At 38.3% G+C, this 16,385-nt stretch overlaps 1 protein-coding gene and 1 long non-coding RNA gene across 5 annotated transcripts in view; one reads left to right on the top strand and one right to left on the bottom strand.

Moving 5' to 3' along the window:
- Window positions 1-8,923, bottom strand: part of LOC147584381 (uncharacterized) — a 39,273-nt gene extending 30,350 nt beyond the window's left edge. The window contains exon 1 of the long non-coding RNA XR_015249076.1: window positions 8,786-8,923. This is a non-coding gene — a long non-coding RNA (uncharacterized LOC147584381). The remainder of the gene's footprint in view (window positions 1-8,785) is intronic.
- SETD9 (SET domain containing 9) lies at window positions 8,789-16,048 on the top strand. Of its 4 annotated transcripts, none has more exons than XM_086700653.1 (6): window positions 8,789-8,923; window positions 10,375-10,742; window positions 12,113-12,236; window positions 12,724-12,839; window positions 13,557-13,658; window positions 15,681-16,048. In XM_086700653.1, the coding sequence occupies exons 1-5, from the start codon at window positions 8,826-8,828 to the stop codon at window positions 13,607-13,609; spliced, it is 759 nt and encodes a 252-aa protein (XP_086556779.1). In that variant the 5' UTR covers window positions 8,789-8,825; the 3' UTR covers window positions 13,610-13,658; window positions 15,681-16,048. The 4 variants fall into 4 exon arrangements, with proteins under 4 accessions (XP_086556779.1, XP_025780136.2, XP_086556788.1 ...); XM_025924351.2 differs by having other exon boundaries at window positions 13,553-13,658; XM_086700662.1 differs by lacking the exon at window positions 15,681-16,048 and adding an exon at window positions 15,280-15,645.
- The last annotated feature ends 337 nt before the right edge of the window (window positions 16,049-16,385 follow it).

The raw sequence follows: 16,385 nt of genomic DNA, 5'->3' as shown, positions 1-16,385 counted from the left end.
GTTGCAGTCTAATCAAAGAGGATTCCGTAGCTTTGGCTGCTATAGACAACATGCTAAAAGATGTTTCTGGCTATATATAACTAGATACAATACTAAATTGGACATCTTTCGGCTCCAGAATTCAACCTCAAGAATGGGAAGTAAAAATACAAAGAAATGTGATGAAGGATTATTTGTATTTTCTGAGATTGTGAGGCTTGTTAACAACTTCAACTGTTATGATGATGGGTTAAGTTATAATGTGCATCACTGATTTACTCTGCCCCCTGTACTGGTTTAATTACAACTCCTAACTTGTTCATTATTCCAGTATTTGTAGAAAGCTGAGGGCCAGCTTGGCTGGTGGTTTATAGGTTTAAGTACAAATAAATACCCACTTTATCTTTAAAATACATACACACATACATAGAAACAAAAAGAACAGAAGGTCTCAAATCATTGATGTTCTACTAATCAAGCTAGAAAAAGAAGAGTAAAACCAAAGTAAGTAGAATGTATAATAGAGAACAGAAATTAATAAAATGGAAAATAGACAAACAAAAGAGAACATTAAGACAAAAGCTGTTTCTTTGGAGAAAAAACCTGAGTTACAAAGATGAAGAAAAAGGAAAAAAAAAAAAAATCACAAAAACCAGGAATCAAAGTGGGGTTCTCACTACAGATCATATATAAGACTATATTTATGAACAACTTTATGTCAAAAGTTTGACAGCATAAATAAATAAATTTCACGAAGAACTTTTTATCAAACTTGAAACAAAATGAAACAGAAATTTTCAAGAGTGCTTCATCTTTCAAGGAAATTGAATTCAGGAGGAGGGATCAAGATGGCAAAGTAAGAAGATCCTGAGCTCACTTCCTCCCATGGACATACCAAAACCTACAACTATGTAAAGAACAACTATCTTTGAAAACAAACTGAAGACTACCAGAACATGTCCTACACAACTAAGGAAAAAAAGAAAAAGCCACATTAACATGGGTGGGAGGGGGTGAAGACATTATCTAATTAGTACCCACACCTCCTGCACAATGATCCCCTGCAGGAGGGTATCAAACATACAGGCCCTCCAAGAGAAACAAGGAGTCCAAGCACCACATCTGGATCCCCAGTTAAGAGACTGGGAGCTAGAGAGCATTATGCTAAGCACGGGAAAGATGAGTGCCCATAATATCTGGCTTTGAAAACCAGTGGACTTATGTGTGGGAGACCCAGAAGGCAATAGGAAACCTATGTTCCATGCTTTAGGGCAGGTGCATAACCTCATTCATCCCAAGTTCCAGAGCAGAGGCAGCAGTTGGAAAAGCACCTGGGTGCTGAAAAGAGATTCACTGACCAATTTCAGGACATGTGCCAGAGGGGCAGGGATCTGTTAGAACATTCTCCAGAGACGGGTGTGTTACCAGACACCTTTTTCTTCTTCTTTTTTTTTTTTTTTTTTTTTCATTTCCCTTCTACCTAGCTGGTCCAGCCTGGCAGGAGCCATTTCTGACACTCTACCTACTGTGCTAACACCAATCACCTGGCCCCAGCCTTTCTCTGCAGATTGTGCCAGCCCAGCCCAGCACGCCTCCAAAGCAGCTCCCACCCTGCCACACCTGGGGGTGGAGGCAGCTGTACTGGAGCCCTGGCCTCCCACTACTCCCATCCCCAGCAAGCAACCTCCACCCCAGGGGAAAAGAGCCAAATACTAGGGCACCTGCAATAGTCACACCTGGAGGTCACAGCCAGCCACAGTGGAAGCCTATTCCACCCACACACATGGCCACAGCTGCTGCAGCAGGACTTCACAGCCAGCTGCACAAGGAGCCAACTCTGACACAAGCATACCCATAGTGGTTATGGCTTGTACTCTCAGCCAGACAGACCAAGGACCAGCCCCACTCACCAGGACATCCAGAGTCGACATGGGTAGCCCTCACAAAAAGCTGCACAACTGCCCTGCACACCAGGGAGTTCACACCAAGTGCAACCCAGCTATAAAAGAAGGGTACGTGCAGACCACACAGGAGAGCCCTCTAAGGCACCTGGCTCAAGAATGAGGAGGTGGGAGAGGGGTTGCACAACTGGGCCTGACAGGACACTTTCTGCATAAAGCCAATCTTTCAAAACTGAAAGATATAATTGATTTACCTAATACACAGAAACAAACACAAACAGGCACAAGAAAGAGACAGAGGAATATGCTCAAGACAAGAGAACAAGACAAAACCTCAGAAAAAGAACTAAAGAAAAGAGAGAGAAGCAATATACCTGATAAAGGTTCAAATTAATTTTCATAAGATGTTCACCAAACTCGGGAGAATGGATGAACACACTGAGAACTTCAACAAAGACAAACAACATATAAAAAGAATCAATGAGAGCCCAAGAAAAACTGAAACGAAAAAACACACTAGAAGAAAATACCAGTCGATGAGATGATGCACAAGAATGGATCAGAAACCTGGATGACAGAATAGTGGAAACTACCCAACTGGAACAGCAAAAGGAAAAAAGAATCAAACACAATGAGGATAGCTTAAGGGACCTCTGGGGCAACATTCTCAGCAACATGTGGGAAGCAGAGAAACATTTGCATAATGGGTACCAGAAGAAGAGAGACATAAAGGGGTCGAAGACCTATCTGAAGAAATATTGACAGAAATTTCCCTGACGTGGTGAAGGAAACAGACATCCCATGCCAGGAAGCACAGAGTCTCAAACAAGATGAACCTAAAGAGACCCACACCAAGACACATAATAATCAGTGTCAACAGTTAAAGGCAAAATCTTTAAGGTAGCAACAGAAAAGCAACTAGTTATGTATAAGGGGACCCTCAAAAAACTATCAGCTGATTTTTCAGATTTCATAGGCCAGAAGGAAGCAGTACAATATATTCAAAGTGTTGAAAGGAAAACATTTAAAACAAGAATATTCTACCTGACAAAGTTATCACTCAGAATTGAACAACAGATCAGAGCTTCTCAGATAAGCAAAAGCTAATGGAGTTCATTAACATCAAACCAGCCTTACAAGAAACCTTTAGGAAACTTCTTTACATGAAAAAAGAAAAGGCCATAACTAGAAATAAGAAAATTGTGAAAAAAAATAAAATGTAACTGGTAAAGGTAAACACATAGTAAAGATAAATGATCAACCAGAGTGAGTTATGAAGACTGAAAGACAAAAGTAGTAAAATCATCTAGACCCACAATAATTAAAGGATACACAACATATTAATATGTAAAATATAATATCAACAACATAAAATGTGGTAAGGGTGGTTAAACTATGGTGCTTTTAACTTGAACTTAAATGACCATCAACTTAAAACAGAATGAACCTCATGTTATATATAAACCACAAAACTAAATCCTATAAATAACAGATACACAAAAAAGGAATACAAACATAACACAAAGGAAAGTCACCAAATCACAAAGAAAGAGAGCAAGAGAAGGAACAGAGAAGAACAGCAAAAACAAACAGAAAACAACTGACAAAACAGCAGTAAGTACCTATCTATCAATAACTACATTAAATTAAATGAACCAAATGCTCCAAAGAAAAGGCGTAAGGTGTATAAATGGGTTAAAAAAAAAAAAAAAAGAAAAAAAAGAAACATAAAAAACAAGACCCATCTATAAGCTGCCTACACGAGACTCACTTCAGATATAAAGACATACACAGACTGAAAGTGAAGAGATGGAAAAAGACAGCCCATGCAAATAGAAGTAAAAAGAAAGCTGGAGTAATACTTATATCAGACAAAAACACAGTCACACACAGACTGTAACTGAAGACAAAGAATGGCATTACAAAAGATAAAAGGATCAACCAAACCAAAGAATATAACACCTATAAACATCTATGCACCCAACACAGGGGCACCTAACATATAAAGCAATATTAACAGACATAAAGGTGAGAATTGACAGTAAATGAAATAATAGCAGTGACATTGGTGGATAGATCATCCAGACAGAAAATCAACAAGGAAACAGTGGTTTTAAACGACACGTTACACCAGGTGGACTTAATAGATATACAGAGCATTCCATCCCCAAACAGCAGACTACACATTCTTTTCAAGTGTACAGGGAATACTCTCCCAATAGATCACATGTTAGGCCACAAAACAAGTCTCAATAAATTTAAGAAGAACTAAATAATATCAAACATTTTTTCTGACCACACAGTATGAAACTAGAAATCACTTGCAAGAAAAAAAATGGGGAAAAAACAAACAAACAAACAAAAAACACATGAAGGCCAAACAACATTCTACTTAATAACCAATGGGCTAATAAAAAAATCAAAGGGGAAATTTAAAAAATACCTTAAGACAGGGGTGCCTGAGTGGCTCAGTCAGTTAAGCATCTGACTTCGGTCAGATTATGATCTCATGGTTCATGAGTTCGAGCCCCGCATTGGGCTCTGTGCTGACAGCTCAGAGCCTGGAGCCTGCTTTGGATTCTGTGTGTGTCTCTCTCTCTGCTCTCCCCCACTCATTCTCTGTCTCTGTCTTTCAAAAATAAATTAAAAACATTAAAAAAAATGTTTTTAAACACCTTAAGACAAATGAAAATGGAAACACAATGGTCCACAACCTGCAGAATGCAGACAACACAGTTCTAAGAGGAAAGCTTATAGCAATACAGGCCAATCTCAAGAAACAAGAAAAATCTCAAATAAACTTACACCTAAAAGAACTAGAAAAAGAACAAACTAATACTAATGTTGTAGAAGAAAGGAAATAAAGATCACAGAGGATATTAATGAAATACAGAGCTGGTTGTTTGAAAACATAAACAAAATCAACAAATCATTATGCAGACTTACAAGAAAAAAACAAAGAGGGCCCAAATAAATAAAATCAGAAATGAGAGAGAAGTTACAATGAACACCACAGAAATATAAAGGATTATAAGAAAAATCCTGCAATTATAGGCTAACAAATAGGAAAAACCAGAAGACATAGGTAAATTACAAACATACAATCTTCCAAGATTGAATCAAGAATAGAAAATCTGATCAAACCTATAACTAGTAATGAAGTTGAATCAGTAATCAAAAAACTCTCAATACACAAGAATCCAAGACCATGACATATCAGATAAAGGGTTAGTATCCAAAATCTATAAAGAACTTATCAAACTCAACACCCCCCAAAAAAATAATCCAGTGAAGAAACGAGCAAAAGACATGAATAGACACTTCTCCAAAGAAGACATCCAGATGACAACCAACACATGAAAAAATGTTCCACATCACTCATCATCAGGGAAATACAAATTAAAACCACACTGAGATACCACCTCACACCTGTCAGAATGGGCTAACATTAACAACTCAGGCAACAACAGACACTGGCCAGGATGCGGAGAAAGAGGATCTCCTTCGCACTGCTGGTGGGAATGCAAACTGGTGCAGCCAAGTATGGAGGTTCCTCAAAAAATTAAAACCAGAACTACCCAATGACCCAGAAATTGCACTACTAGGTATGTATCCAAGGGATACAGGTGTGCTGTTTCAAAGGGACACATGCACCCCAATGTTTATAGCAGAGCTATCAACAACATCAAAGCATGGAAAGAGCCCAAATGTCCATCGATGGATGAATGGATAAAGAAAATGTTGTGTGTGTGTGTGTACACACACACACACACACACACACACACACACACACACAATGGAGTATTACTCAGCAATCAAGAAGACTGAAATCTTGCCATTTGCAATTACATGGATGGAACTAGAGGATATTATGCTAAGCGAAATTAGTCAGAGAAAGACAAATATATCATATGACTTCACTCATGAGGAACTTAAGGTACAAAAAAGATGAACATAAGGGAAAGGAAGCAAAAATAATATAAAAACAGGGAGGGGGACAAAACGTAAGAGACTCTTAAATATGGAGAACAAACAGAGGATTTGCTGGAGGGGTTGTGGGTGGGGGGATGGGCTAAATGGGTAAGGGGCATTAAGGAATCTACTCCTGAAATCACTGTTGCACTATATGCTAACTTGGATGTACATTAAAAAAATAAATAAATAATTTTTAAGAAGGCATCATACTCCCTGATCTCAAACTATGCTATAAAGCTATAATAATCAAAACAGTGTGATCTGGCACAAACCCAGACATATAGATCAACAGAATAGACTAGAGTCCAGGAAAAACCTTACACTTATGCAGTCAATTAATTTTCAACAAAGAAAATAAGAATATACAATGAGGAAGAGACATTCTATTCAATAATTTGGTCCTGAGAAAACTGGAGAGCTACTTGCAAAACAACGAAACTAGACCACTTTCTTACACCACATACGAAATTAAACTAAAATGGGTTAAAGACTTAAATGTGAAACCATAAAACTCTTAGAAGAAAACATAGGCAGTAAGCTCCTGGACATCAGTGTTAGCAGTATTTTTTTGGATCTGCATCCTCAGGCAAGGACACCATGAGCAAAAATAAATGGGACTACATGAAACTAAAAAACTTTTGCACAGTGAAGGAAAACATCAACAAAATGAGAGGCAACCTACTAAATGGAAGAAGACATTTGCAACTAATAAAACAATAAAGGGTTAATATCCAAAATATATAAAGAACTGATACAACTCAATAAAAAAAAAAATCCAATTAAAAAGTGGGTAGAGAACCTGAATAGACATTTCTCCAAAGACATACAGATGGCCAAGAGACACATGAAAAGATACTCGTTACTAATCTTCAGTAAATGCCAATCAAAACCACAATGAGATATCACCTCACACCTGTCAGAATGGTTAGTATCAAAAAGACCAGGAATAACAAGTGTCAGCAAAGATGCAGAGAAAAGGGAAACCTTGTGTACTGTTGGTGGGAATGCAAAATGGTGCAGCTTCAATGGGAAATAGTCTGGAGTTACCCCAAAAAATTAAAAATAGAAATACCATACATTTCAACAATTTCACAGCTGCGAAGCAAACAAAATCACTAACTGGAAAAGATATATGCACCGCCATGTTCACTGCAACATTATTTACAATAGCCAAGATATGTAAACAACCTAAGTGTCCATTATCAAAACATGAATAAAGAATATGTGGTGGGGCACCTGGGTGGCTCAGTCAGTTAAGCGTCCAACATCGGCTCAGGTCATGATCTCACAGTTAATGGGTCCAAGCCCCGCACTGGGCTCTGTGCTAACACCTCAGAGCCTGGAGCCTGTTTCGGATTCTGTGTCTCCCTCTCTCTCTGCCCCTCCCCTGCTCATGCTCTGTCTCAAAAATAAACAAACATTACAAAAAAATTTTTTAAAAAGAATATGTGGTATAAATATATACAATGGAATATTACTCAGCCATAAAAAAAGAATTCTTGCTATTTCAAAACCTGTAACAACTTTGTATGGTGACAGATGGTAGCCAGACTTCTGATGGAGATCACTTACTAATGTATATAAATGTTGAATCACTATGTACACCTGAAACTAATATTGTATGACAACTGTACTTCAATTTTAAAAACTGAATTCATTATCAAAGAAAACTACAAACCCAAATGATTTCACTGGTGAATTCTATCAACATTCAAGGAAGGAATAACACCATTCCTATACAAATGTTTTGGTCTTTTTTCATAAGTAGAGGAAAAGAGAATACTTCTCAATCCATTTTATGAGGTCAGCTAAAGTCTAACACCAAAACCTGAAAACAAAACTACAAACAAGCCACGACACTGAAAATTTTATAACACACTTCGAAATAAATTTGAGACAACAAAAGCATATAAAAACCTATAGAGTATGACCAATGTGTTACTCATAACTATCTAGCTATCTCAATCCAAGGATGGTGTAACATCTGAGAATGTATAATTCATACATTAACAAAAAAACATAGAGAAATTATGTGATCACCTCAGTAAATAGCAAAGAAAAGCATGTGATACTCATCAACTTAAAACAAAAATTCTTGACAAACCAAAACTAGAAGAGAACTTTTTAGATTCGAAGTACACTTAACCAGAAAATTAAATAGTAATAAACGATGTTAAAACCGTAGAAACAGAATAATAAAGTGTAATTATACAAACTAATATGGAGAAACTCCAAAATACATTTTTGAATAAATAAAAGAAGTTGTGGATATTTGTAATAGCTTGAAAACATTCACACATATATCTATGATTTTCTGTAGGAATACAGAACACATAGAAATAAGACTGAAATAAGACAAACACATAGAAATAAGACTGGTAGAAAACACATCAGTCTGATAACTTTTTTTATGTTTATTTATTTATTTTTGAGAGAGACAGAGACAGAGTGTGAGCGGGGGAAGGGCAGAGATAGAGGGAGACGCACAATCCGAAGCAAGCTCCAGGCTGCGAGCCGTCAGCGCAGAGCCCTACATCGCGCTTGAACCCACCAAGCTTAACCGACTGAGCCACCCAGGCACCCCATAAATTCTTAACAAACACGTACTGATTTCAGAGATTCTTGTAGTTTGCATCCACTGGAACTAAGCGTGGTCTGAACTTCTCCGAATTGGGTGTGTGTGTGTGCGCGCGCGTGTGTGTAAATACACGAGCGAATGGAGAAAGAAAAGGGGAATAGAGGGCTTCTCTCAGCTACACGAACCTACGATTCAGCCAGCTGAGGTCAATAAAGGAGAGGGACTGAGGCCACCAGATCCAAGGGAGTCCAGGGCAAAGGAGCAAGGCACTGAAGGCGGAGACCCAAGAGGGGCGGGACGGCGTGGCCTCCGCTCCTCCCCGGACCAGGGCGGGCCCGAGACTGTGACCCACCTCTCCGGCGCTGTCCTCGTTACAGCGCCGCGGGACGGCCATGCCGGGCCGCCTGCTGCGGGGCCTGTGGCAGCGATGGCGTCGTTACAAGTACCGCTTCGTTCCTTGGATCGCGCTGAACCTAAACCACAACCCGAGGTGAGAGGGCGAGGCCGACAGACCAGGGACGTCTTCTTTCAGCCCCACGACGCCACCAGAGCCGCTGAACTGGAGGCATGTGGGCCCTAAGTGGGCGGAACCTCCGGCGAAAAGCGCTTTAAACGGCGGTCTCTGGTGGGCGGAGCCTCAGGCGACCCTGGGGCCCGAGGTGGGCGGGCCCGTAGCGAGCAGAACCTGAGGTGGGGCGGGGCCTGAAGTGGGCGAAGCCGAGGCTGGTGGAGTCGGAGGACAGCTGGGATACCGAAGACCGTGGGGAGCCTTAGGAGGGTGGGACCTGAGGCCTACTCTCCCAGAGTACCCCGCGCTGTGAGGTCTGTGAGGCGGGCGTCCCTCACGGGCAGTGCGGCTCGTGCTCTTCTTTAGAGGTCTTCGCTGACGGGCGTTTCTGTCCGGGCAAAAAATAGAAACTTTTGAAAAAGAGCAAAGTGTATACAGCGTGAGGGTGCATGGCCTTCTCTCCGCCAGGGCATACTTCAAAGTTCCTTAGAAAAGCCAAACTGAGGTTTATTTTCATAGCTCCATAGTTTATATGGTGAAAGCAGCCCGGCTTGGATGTGAGGATAACAACTTGCTGACGTAGAAAAACGGGCAAAATGTCACTAAAAACACGTCCGAATGTGGGGTTTAGAATAGTCCATGCCTGAAGAAAGGGATCTAGTTGAGTGGGTGGCGGTGGAGTCACTGTTAATTCCGGCTCTAGTAAGTGGCATAGTAGCCATCGTGAAGAAGCTCACGTAATAATGCTCACTTAAATAGGCAAAGCTAGCTCCACTGAAGGCCAGTTAATAACCGAAGAGCTTTTCCAAAGTTTGATTCCGCGGAAACGTGAATTCAGGGCCACCGTTGCTATAGAATTGTGAGGCGGAATGGCTTTCTTTTTGTCAAGAAGTAAAAAATAATACCATTATGCGAGTAAAAATGATGCAGCCATTAAAGAAGTAAGTATTCCCGGGAGAGAATGTGACAAAGTATATGTTAAATTTGTCTTTGTAATTAAATGCCTATAAAATATATGAGGATTCTTATGCGATATTCACATAATGGCCATGGATGTAGTAGGAAGAAGAACTAGTTCTGTTTGAGCTGTGGCTTTCCAGCTTAACAGCTTTAGGATCTTGGGCAAGCACCCCAACGTCAAGCCTCAGTTTCCCTGTCTGCAAAGATGAGATAATGAATGTAAGGACCCAACAGCATTTGGTACAGATAGACTTTTCACAGATAACCGGCTATTTGTAACTTGGGTAGGGATTGCCAGGAGTTAGCGAACTAGAACTATCCCCAAACAATTCTTTCTTGAACTTTTTAGTTTTATGCCCTTCAAACACATGAGAATAATCATCATTAAGCCCAGTAACTTAGAAGGCATGAAGGCATGAAGCCTGACTTTTATCACTTGAAGGGTAGTGAATGGAAACTTTTCCTGTTTTCAGGACCGTCCGATATGTTCCAGAGGAATCCAAAGACAAAGTTATCTCAGATGAAGATGTCCTAGGAACATTACTGAAAGTTTTCCAGGCTCTGTTCATTAATGATTTCAATAAGCAATCAGATATCTTGACTATGTTTCCAGAAACCGTTAAATCAAAATATCATGACCTACTGTCAGTTCAACATCCAAGGGTGAAACTGCTTGAATACAGACATCAACAGCAAAATATCTTTAAACCAGAAGAAATTCTTTATAAGACACTGGGTTTCAGTGTTGCCCAAGCAACTAGCTCATTGATTTCTGCTGGAAAAGGTGTCTTCGTTACCAGAGGATTGGTACCAAAAGGCGCGGTTGTAGCTATGTATCCTGGTAATGACACAATTAGTGCTTTGCCAAGAGTTTCCTATTTATCAGTTAATATAAGTCCAACAAAATACTTACTCTTATAATCCTTTGAGTAAGGAGTTGAATTAGAAATTGAGATTTCCACACATTTGTAAATCCTGATTTCGAAAATAACTACAAATTATTTTATGTGCTAGAAAGCATCCTTGAGTATTTATTTGAATAAAAGCACTTTTCTTTTAAGAAAATTTTTGTAGTCAGTGTTTAAATGTAGAATATAGTATGGCCTACTTTGATAAGATGAATTACTTAGAAAGCACTAGAGAATAAGTCAGTTGGCAGGTAAAAATAGTACGGGTTAAAACAGGTATGACAGTTTAAACCTGTAAATCAATAAATACCTTCCTGCCATTTCTACACTTTGAAAGTAAAGCAGCTTCTTTGCAAAAAGATCATTGACTAGAATGCTTAGTAGGGTATGTTATTTGTTAAACTAAGATTACATTATTTGTAAATGTTTAATTCAGACATGTTTTCAAAAAGTCATTCTGTTTTCTAATTTTACATCCCTAAGCAAAAGAGTTGGTTTCCTCCTACACAAGTAACCTCTGTAAAGGCTAAATAGAACAAGCTGGCAACAAATTAATACTAGAATAAATTTAATAGATTAGGATGCCAGTAACATAGGACACACTCAGTAAATACTAATTTTCTCCTTTCCTCTACTGCTAGCGAAAGGGGAAACAACCTGAATATCAGATTCATTTATTCCCATTTTGTCTACATTATTTAACTGGTTATTAACAAATACATTTCTTAAAAGACTTTTTTTTTTTTTTTTTTTTGAGAGAGAGAGGGCGCAAGTCAGTGAGGGGCAGAGAGAAACCAAGCTCACCTGAAGCAGGGCTCGAGCTCACCCTGAGGCAAAGCAGGGCTCGAGTTGACCGATGTGGAACTCGAACTCACTACTGTGAGATCATGACCTGGGCTGAAGCTCGATGCTTAACCACTGAGCCACCCAGGAACCCAAAAGACTTTTTAATGGATGTCAAATAACACTCTACTTTAAAAAGCAAAAACAAAACAAAACAAAAAGCCCCTATAATTTTGTAAAGCTGAATCTCAAATATGGTGTTCACATTTTAATTAATCAAAATAGTCACATTTTATTTGGCTATGTGAACAAGTTGATTCTCTGCTCCATTTACTTTTGGACACTCTTTAAAGGGAAGAAGTAGCCAAAGAGAATGTGATAATCTAGACTGGAGTAAAATATTAGAAAAAGGTAGAGAAAATAAAATAGTTCATTTCATGTTATGTTTATTTTCCAGAGAGAGGTGCTTATCATGATGTTAATAATTTTTACATATTGCTATGTCCTTATCATATAATAGGTACAGTATATCAGAAGTATGAGCCAATCTTTTTCCAATCCATTGGAAATCCATTTATTTTTAGATGCCTGGATGGGGTACTTATTGATGGAAATGACAAAGGAATATCAAAAGTCGTATACAGGTAAGTTAGTGCCCATGTTCAAACATAACGATAGGACACAGAGCCACAGGAAAATGACCATGACCCTGGCCTTTTCACTTTAAATAAAAATCTCTTTAGACAGCTGCTAAGTGGCAACTCAGCTGCCCTATTGACTAGACAAAACTTTTTTTTAATTTTTTTTTTTTTTATTTATTTTTGAGACAGAGAAGGACAGAGCATGAACGGGGGAGGGTCAGAGAGAGGGAGACACAGAATCTGAAGCAGGCTCCAGGCTCCAAGCTGTCTGTCAGCACAGAGCCCGACCCGGGGCTCGAACTCAGGGACTGTGAGATCATGACCTGAGCCGAAATTGGACGCTTAACTGAACCACCCAGGCATCCCAGACTAGACAAAACTTTTTAAGAGAAATTGGATTTGTTCAGTTCTAGGATTAATTTTGTACTTTTGGATTTTACTGTAAGACATAAAAGAACAATCTCTTACCTAATGCTTTCACCTGTTTCAGATCTTGCAATGGGAGGGATCAACTTGGTCCTTTAAAAATGAGTGACAGTACATGGCTAACATCAGAAATTTGTAATCCACTTGCTGTAGGACAGTATGTCAACAATTGTTCAAATGGTAAGTTGACATTATGGGTCTGTGAGACAAGATATAAATATAGCAGTAGTAATTTTCCTCCTTTGCTATATGACTGAGTGCCAGAGGCAGTTAAATTTAACATCTCAGCTTTTCAAAGCCTGTAAATTGTAATGCTGAGAAGGCAGATATTAAAGAAGTTGGGGAAATAATGATATACATTAATTGGAATTCTTTAATTTACTATTTTTCTTCTGGTTTTTCAGTAAATATAGGTAACTGATAAATGCTCCTTTGATCATTATTATTTTAGCATTTTTTAATAGTTAAAAAAAGAGAGCATTAGAGATCATTTTGTCAGAGCCTCAGTAGAACCTTGTAGGTTAAACTAGACTGGTATCCCCTTTCTGTTGCTACTTTTGTGAATCACTTACCTTCTCTAAGGCTTGACTTTCCTAAAAATATAAGTTTGATCTCGCCTACATTTAGCATAGATTTTGGTGTTAGGGAGATATGAACTTGAAACCTGACTTTTCTACGTAACCTTCAATCTTTCTGGGTCTCTGTTTTCTGATCTTCAAAAAGTAAATAATAAAACATACATAATCTAGTAATGCCTGGAAGGTAATAGTGATTATTAATTTGAAAATGTTCTAATAATTTAGAAAAACATGCATCAAGTGTTAAAATTCAGTTCTGTTTTCCATGACCTTTTTTAAAATGGCTATTTCTAAAAATTATATACTTGTTCCTAGACAGAGCCGCTAATGTCTGTTACCAGGAATTTGATGTGCCTGCAGTTTTTCCTATAGAGCTAAAACAGTATCTTCCAAACATTGCCTACAGCTGTGACAAACAAAGGTTAGTCTTTTCCTATCCCTTGTGTTCTGCTGTACTCAAAAAACATGTATATTCGAGGGTGCCTGGGTGGCTCAGTTGGTTGAGCATCTGGCTCTTGATCTCAGCTCAGGTCATGATCTCACGGTTTGTGGGTTCGAGCCCCACATAGGGCTCTGCACTGACAATGTGGACCTGCTTGGGATTCTCTCTCTCACCGCCCCCCACCCCTGCCTCTCTTGTGTGTCCTCTCTCAAAATAAATACATAAACTTAAAAAAAATTTTTTTTAAATATATATATATTCCAAGAAAAAGCTATACAGAACTTGGAATAATTTCTCTTAGGAAAAAATTATAACTTAAATTTTGATTTTCATCATACCTTAATGTATTAATGTAGGCTCATTTGAAGTTTAATATTTTTCATTAACTTAGCTCATTCTGCTTCTTATTACCCATTTTCGTTCTATGTAGTCCTTTATAAGTATCAACCTTAAAATTTTTTTCAAGTGATTCATTGTTACTTTTCTACTTACAAAATCTTCAAATACATTTTTTAATCATTTTAAGCATTATGTTCTTCATCTCACTTGAGAACACCCAGTTGAAGAAAAAGGCTAAATTACACTATTCTTTCTTTTGCTCATTTCACTATTCCGTTTGGAAACTTAATGAAAAATGAAATATTCAGGGGCACCTGGGTGGCTCAGTCAGTTAAGTGCCTGACTTTTGGCTCACAGTTCATGGGTTTGGGCCCCGTGTTAGACTCTGTGCTGACAGCTCAGAGCGTGGAGCCTGCTTTGGATTCTGTGTCTACCTCTCTCCCTGCTCCTCCCCGACTCACACTGTCTCTCTCTCTTTCTCTCTCAAAAAAATAAACATTAAAAAAAAAGAGGAAATATTCAGAAAATACATATTATTAATGTAACATTTCTATTCAATAAGTGGAAAGTCTGAAAGTGTTCAAGTAACAATTTCTAAATGTAAGTAATTCTGTAGAGTTCTTTATCAACAGTGCTATAGGAAAATATAATCTTTATGTCATGTCACTGAGCTGCCAGGTGCTAGCAAACTTTATTTTTTATGGGCCCCATTAAATTGTCCTTTTAAGATGAAAGAGATTTAAAACTTAGACTGTTCTTTGGGGGCACCTGGGTGGCTCAGTTGGTTGAGCGTCCAACTTTCAGTTTCAGCTCAGGTCATGATCCCAGGGTTATGGAATCAAGCCCCTCGTTGGGCTTCACACTGAGTATAGAGCCTGCTTAAGATTCTCTCTCTCTCTCTCTCTCTCTCTCTCTCTCTCTCTCTCTCTCTTCCCCCCCCCCTCCCCCCTTCCCTTCTCCCCGACTCCTACTCTGTCTAAAAACACAACAAACTTTGACTATTCTCTGTACTTGATACATACTCTGTCTCTATGTGTGTGTATGTAACATTTGGGTTTTTTTTTTTAGCTATATGCTCTGGAGCATAATATCACTACTGTTCAACAAGTACAGGAAAAGTTAACTGAGTAGGAACATTGAAGGTTACTTATGTCTTACGGTGTTCATAAAAGTATTTTTTTAATCCCAATTAATTTTAAGTAATGTTTTCATCTTTGCAGAATACAAAGATACAAATTAATTTTAAAATGTTAAACCACAGGGGCAACTGGGTGGCTCAGTCGGTTAAGTGACAGTTAAGCGTCTGACGTCGGCTCAGGTCATGATCTCACAGTTCGTGGGTTCCAACCCAGCATTGGGCTCAATGCTGACACCTCAAAGCCTGGAGCCTGCTTTGGATTGTGTCTCCTTCTCTCTCTGCCTCCCCCCTGCTCATGCTCTGTCTCTCAAAAATAAATGTTAAAAAAAAATGTTTTTTTTAAACTTACTGATTTGTGGTCTCCATCAGGGATAAGAACTATTTCTTCATGGAAATCAAATAGCTAAGACAGTAGTAAAAAATTTGAATAAAATTATGTCTATAACAGCTAAATTGGTTGTATTAAAAATATGAGCTTGGATTTGTTAATACTTCTAACTTTTGTGTATTCTTTTTGTCCTCAGCCCACTTCGATGTGTCATTCTTGTAGCACTCAGGGACATCAAACAAGGAGAAGAGCTTTTTTCAAACTACTATACAATTGTCAGCTAACTATGAATTAGAAATTAGGTTTTCTATTCAGCTATTTATTCTAAATGTTTTTGTTAATTGTATCTCTGAGTTCCACCTATAGAACAAATATTTTGAGGCCTAATTGGAGTGGGAATTTTTTTTTTATTGATGTTAATGTGTTTATATTAAAAGCTATTTCCTTCATTACAATTTCAAATTTATAATGCAATTATAATTTTAATTGGTTTTCACCTAAAAACACAGTAGCTTATTAAATTAAAACCTACTGCCTGACATTAAAATTTCAATTTTTCTTTTATTTTGTATCTCTGTGGTTTATAAAATTTTAACCAAATCATCACCATTTCTTGCACTGTTGATGTGTACAAACTTCTTTAAAAACTCTATTTTTAGACCTACCCTATGACCCAGCAGTAGCACTGCTAGGAATTTACCCAAGGGATACAGGAGTACTGATGCATAGGGACACTTGTACCCCAATGTTTATAGCAGCACTCTCAATAATAGCCAAATTATGCAAAGAGCCTAAATGTCCATCAACTGATGAATGGATAAAGAAATTGTGGTTTATATACACAATGGAGTACTACGTGGCAATGAGAAAGAATGAAATATGGCCCTTTGTAGCAACGTGG

The sequence above is a fragment of the Puma concolor genome, chromosome A1 (genome assembly GCF_028749965.1).
Source record: "Puma concolor isolate L17-30 chromosome A1, mPumCon1.1.hap2, whole genome shotgun sequence".
Classification (NCBI taxonomy): Eukaryota; Metazoa; Chordata; class Mammalia; order Carnivora; family Felidae; genus Puma; species Puma concolor.
This window is presented reverse-complemented; position numbering and strand designations above follow the sequence as displayed.

Coding starts and splice junctions, on each gene's coding strand:
- SETD9 (XM_025924351.2), top strand. CDS start 8,826: ATGCCGGGCCGCCTGCTGCGGGGCCTGTGGCAGCGATGGCGTCGTTAC. Junction 12,237..12,723: donor ATATCAAAAGTCGTATACAG/GTAAGTTAGTGC, acceptor CACCTGTTTCAG/ATCTTGCAATGGGAGGGATC. Junction 13,659..15,680: donor TACAGCTGTGACAAACAAAG/GTTAGTCTTTTC, acceptor TTTTGTCCTCAG/CCCACTTCGATGTGTCATTC.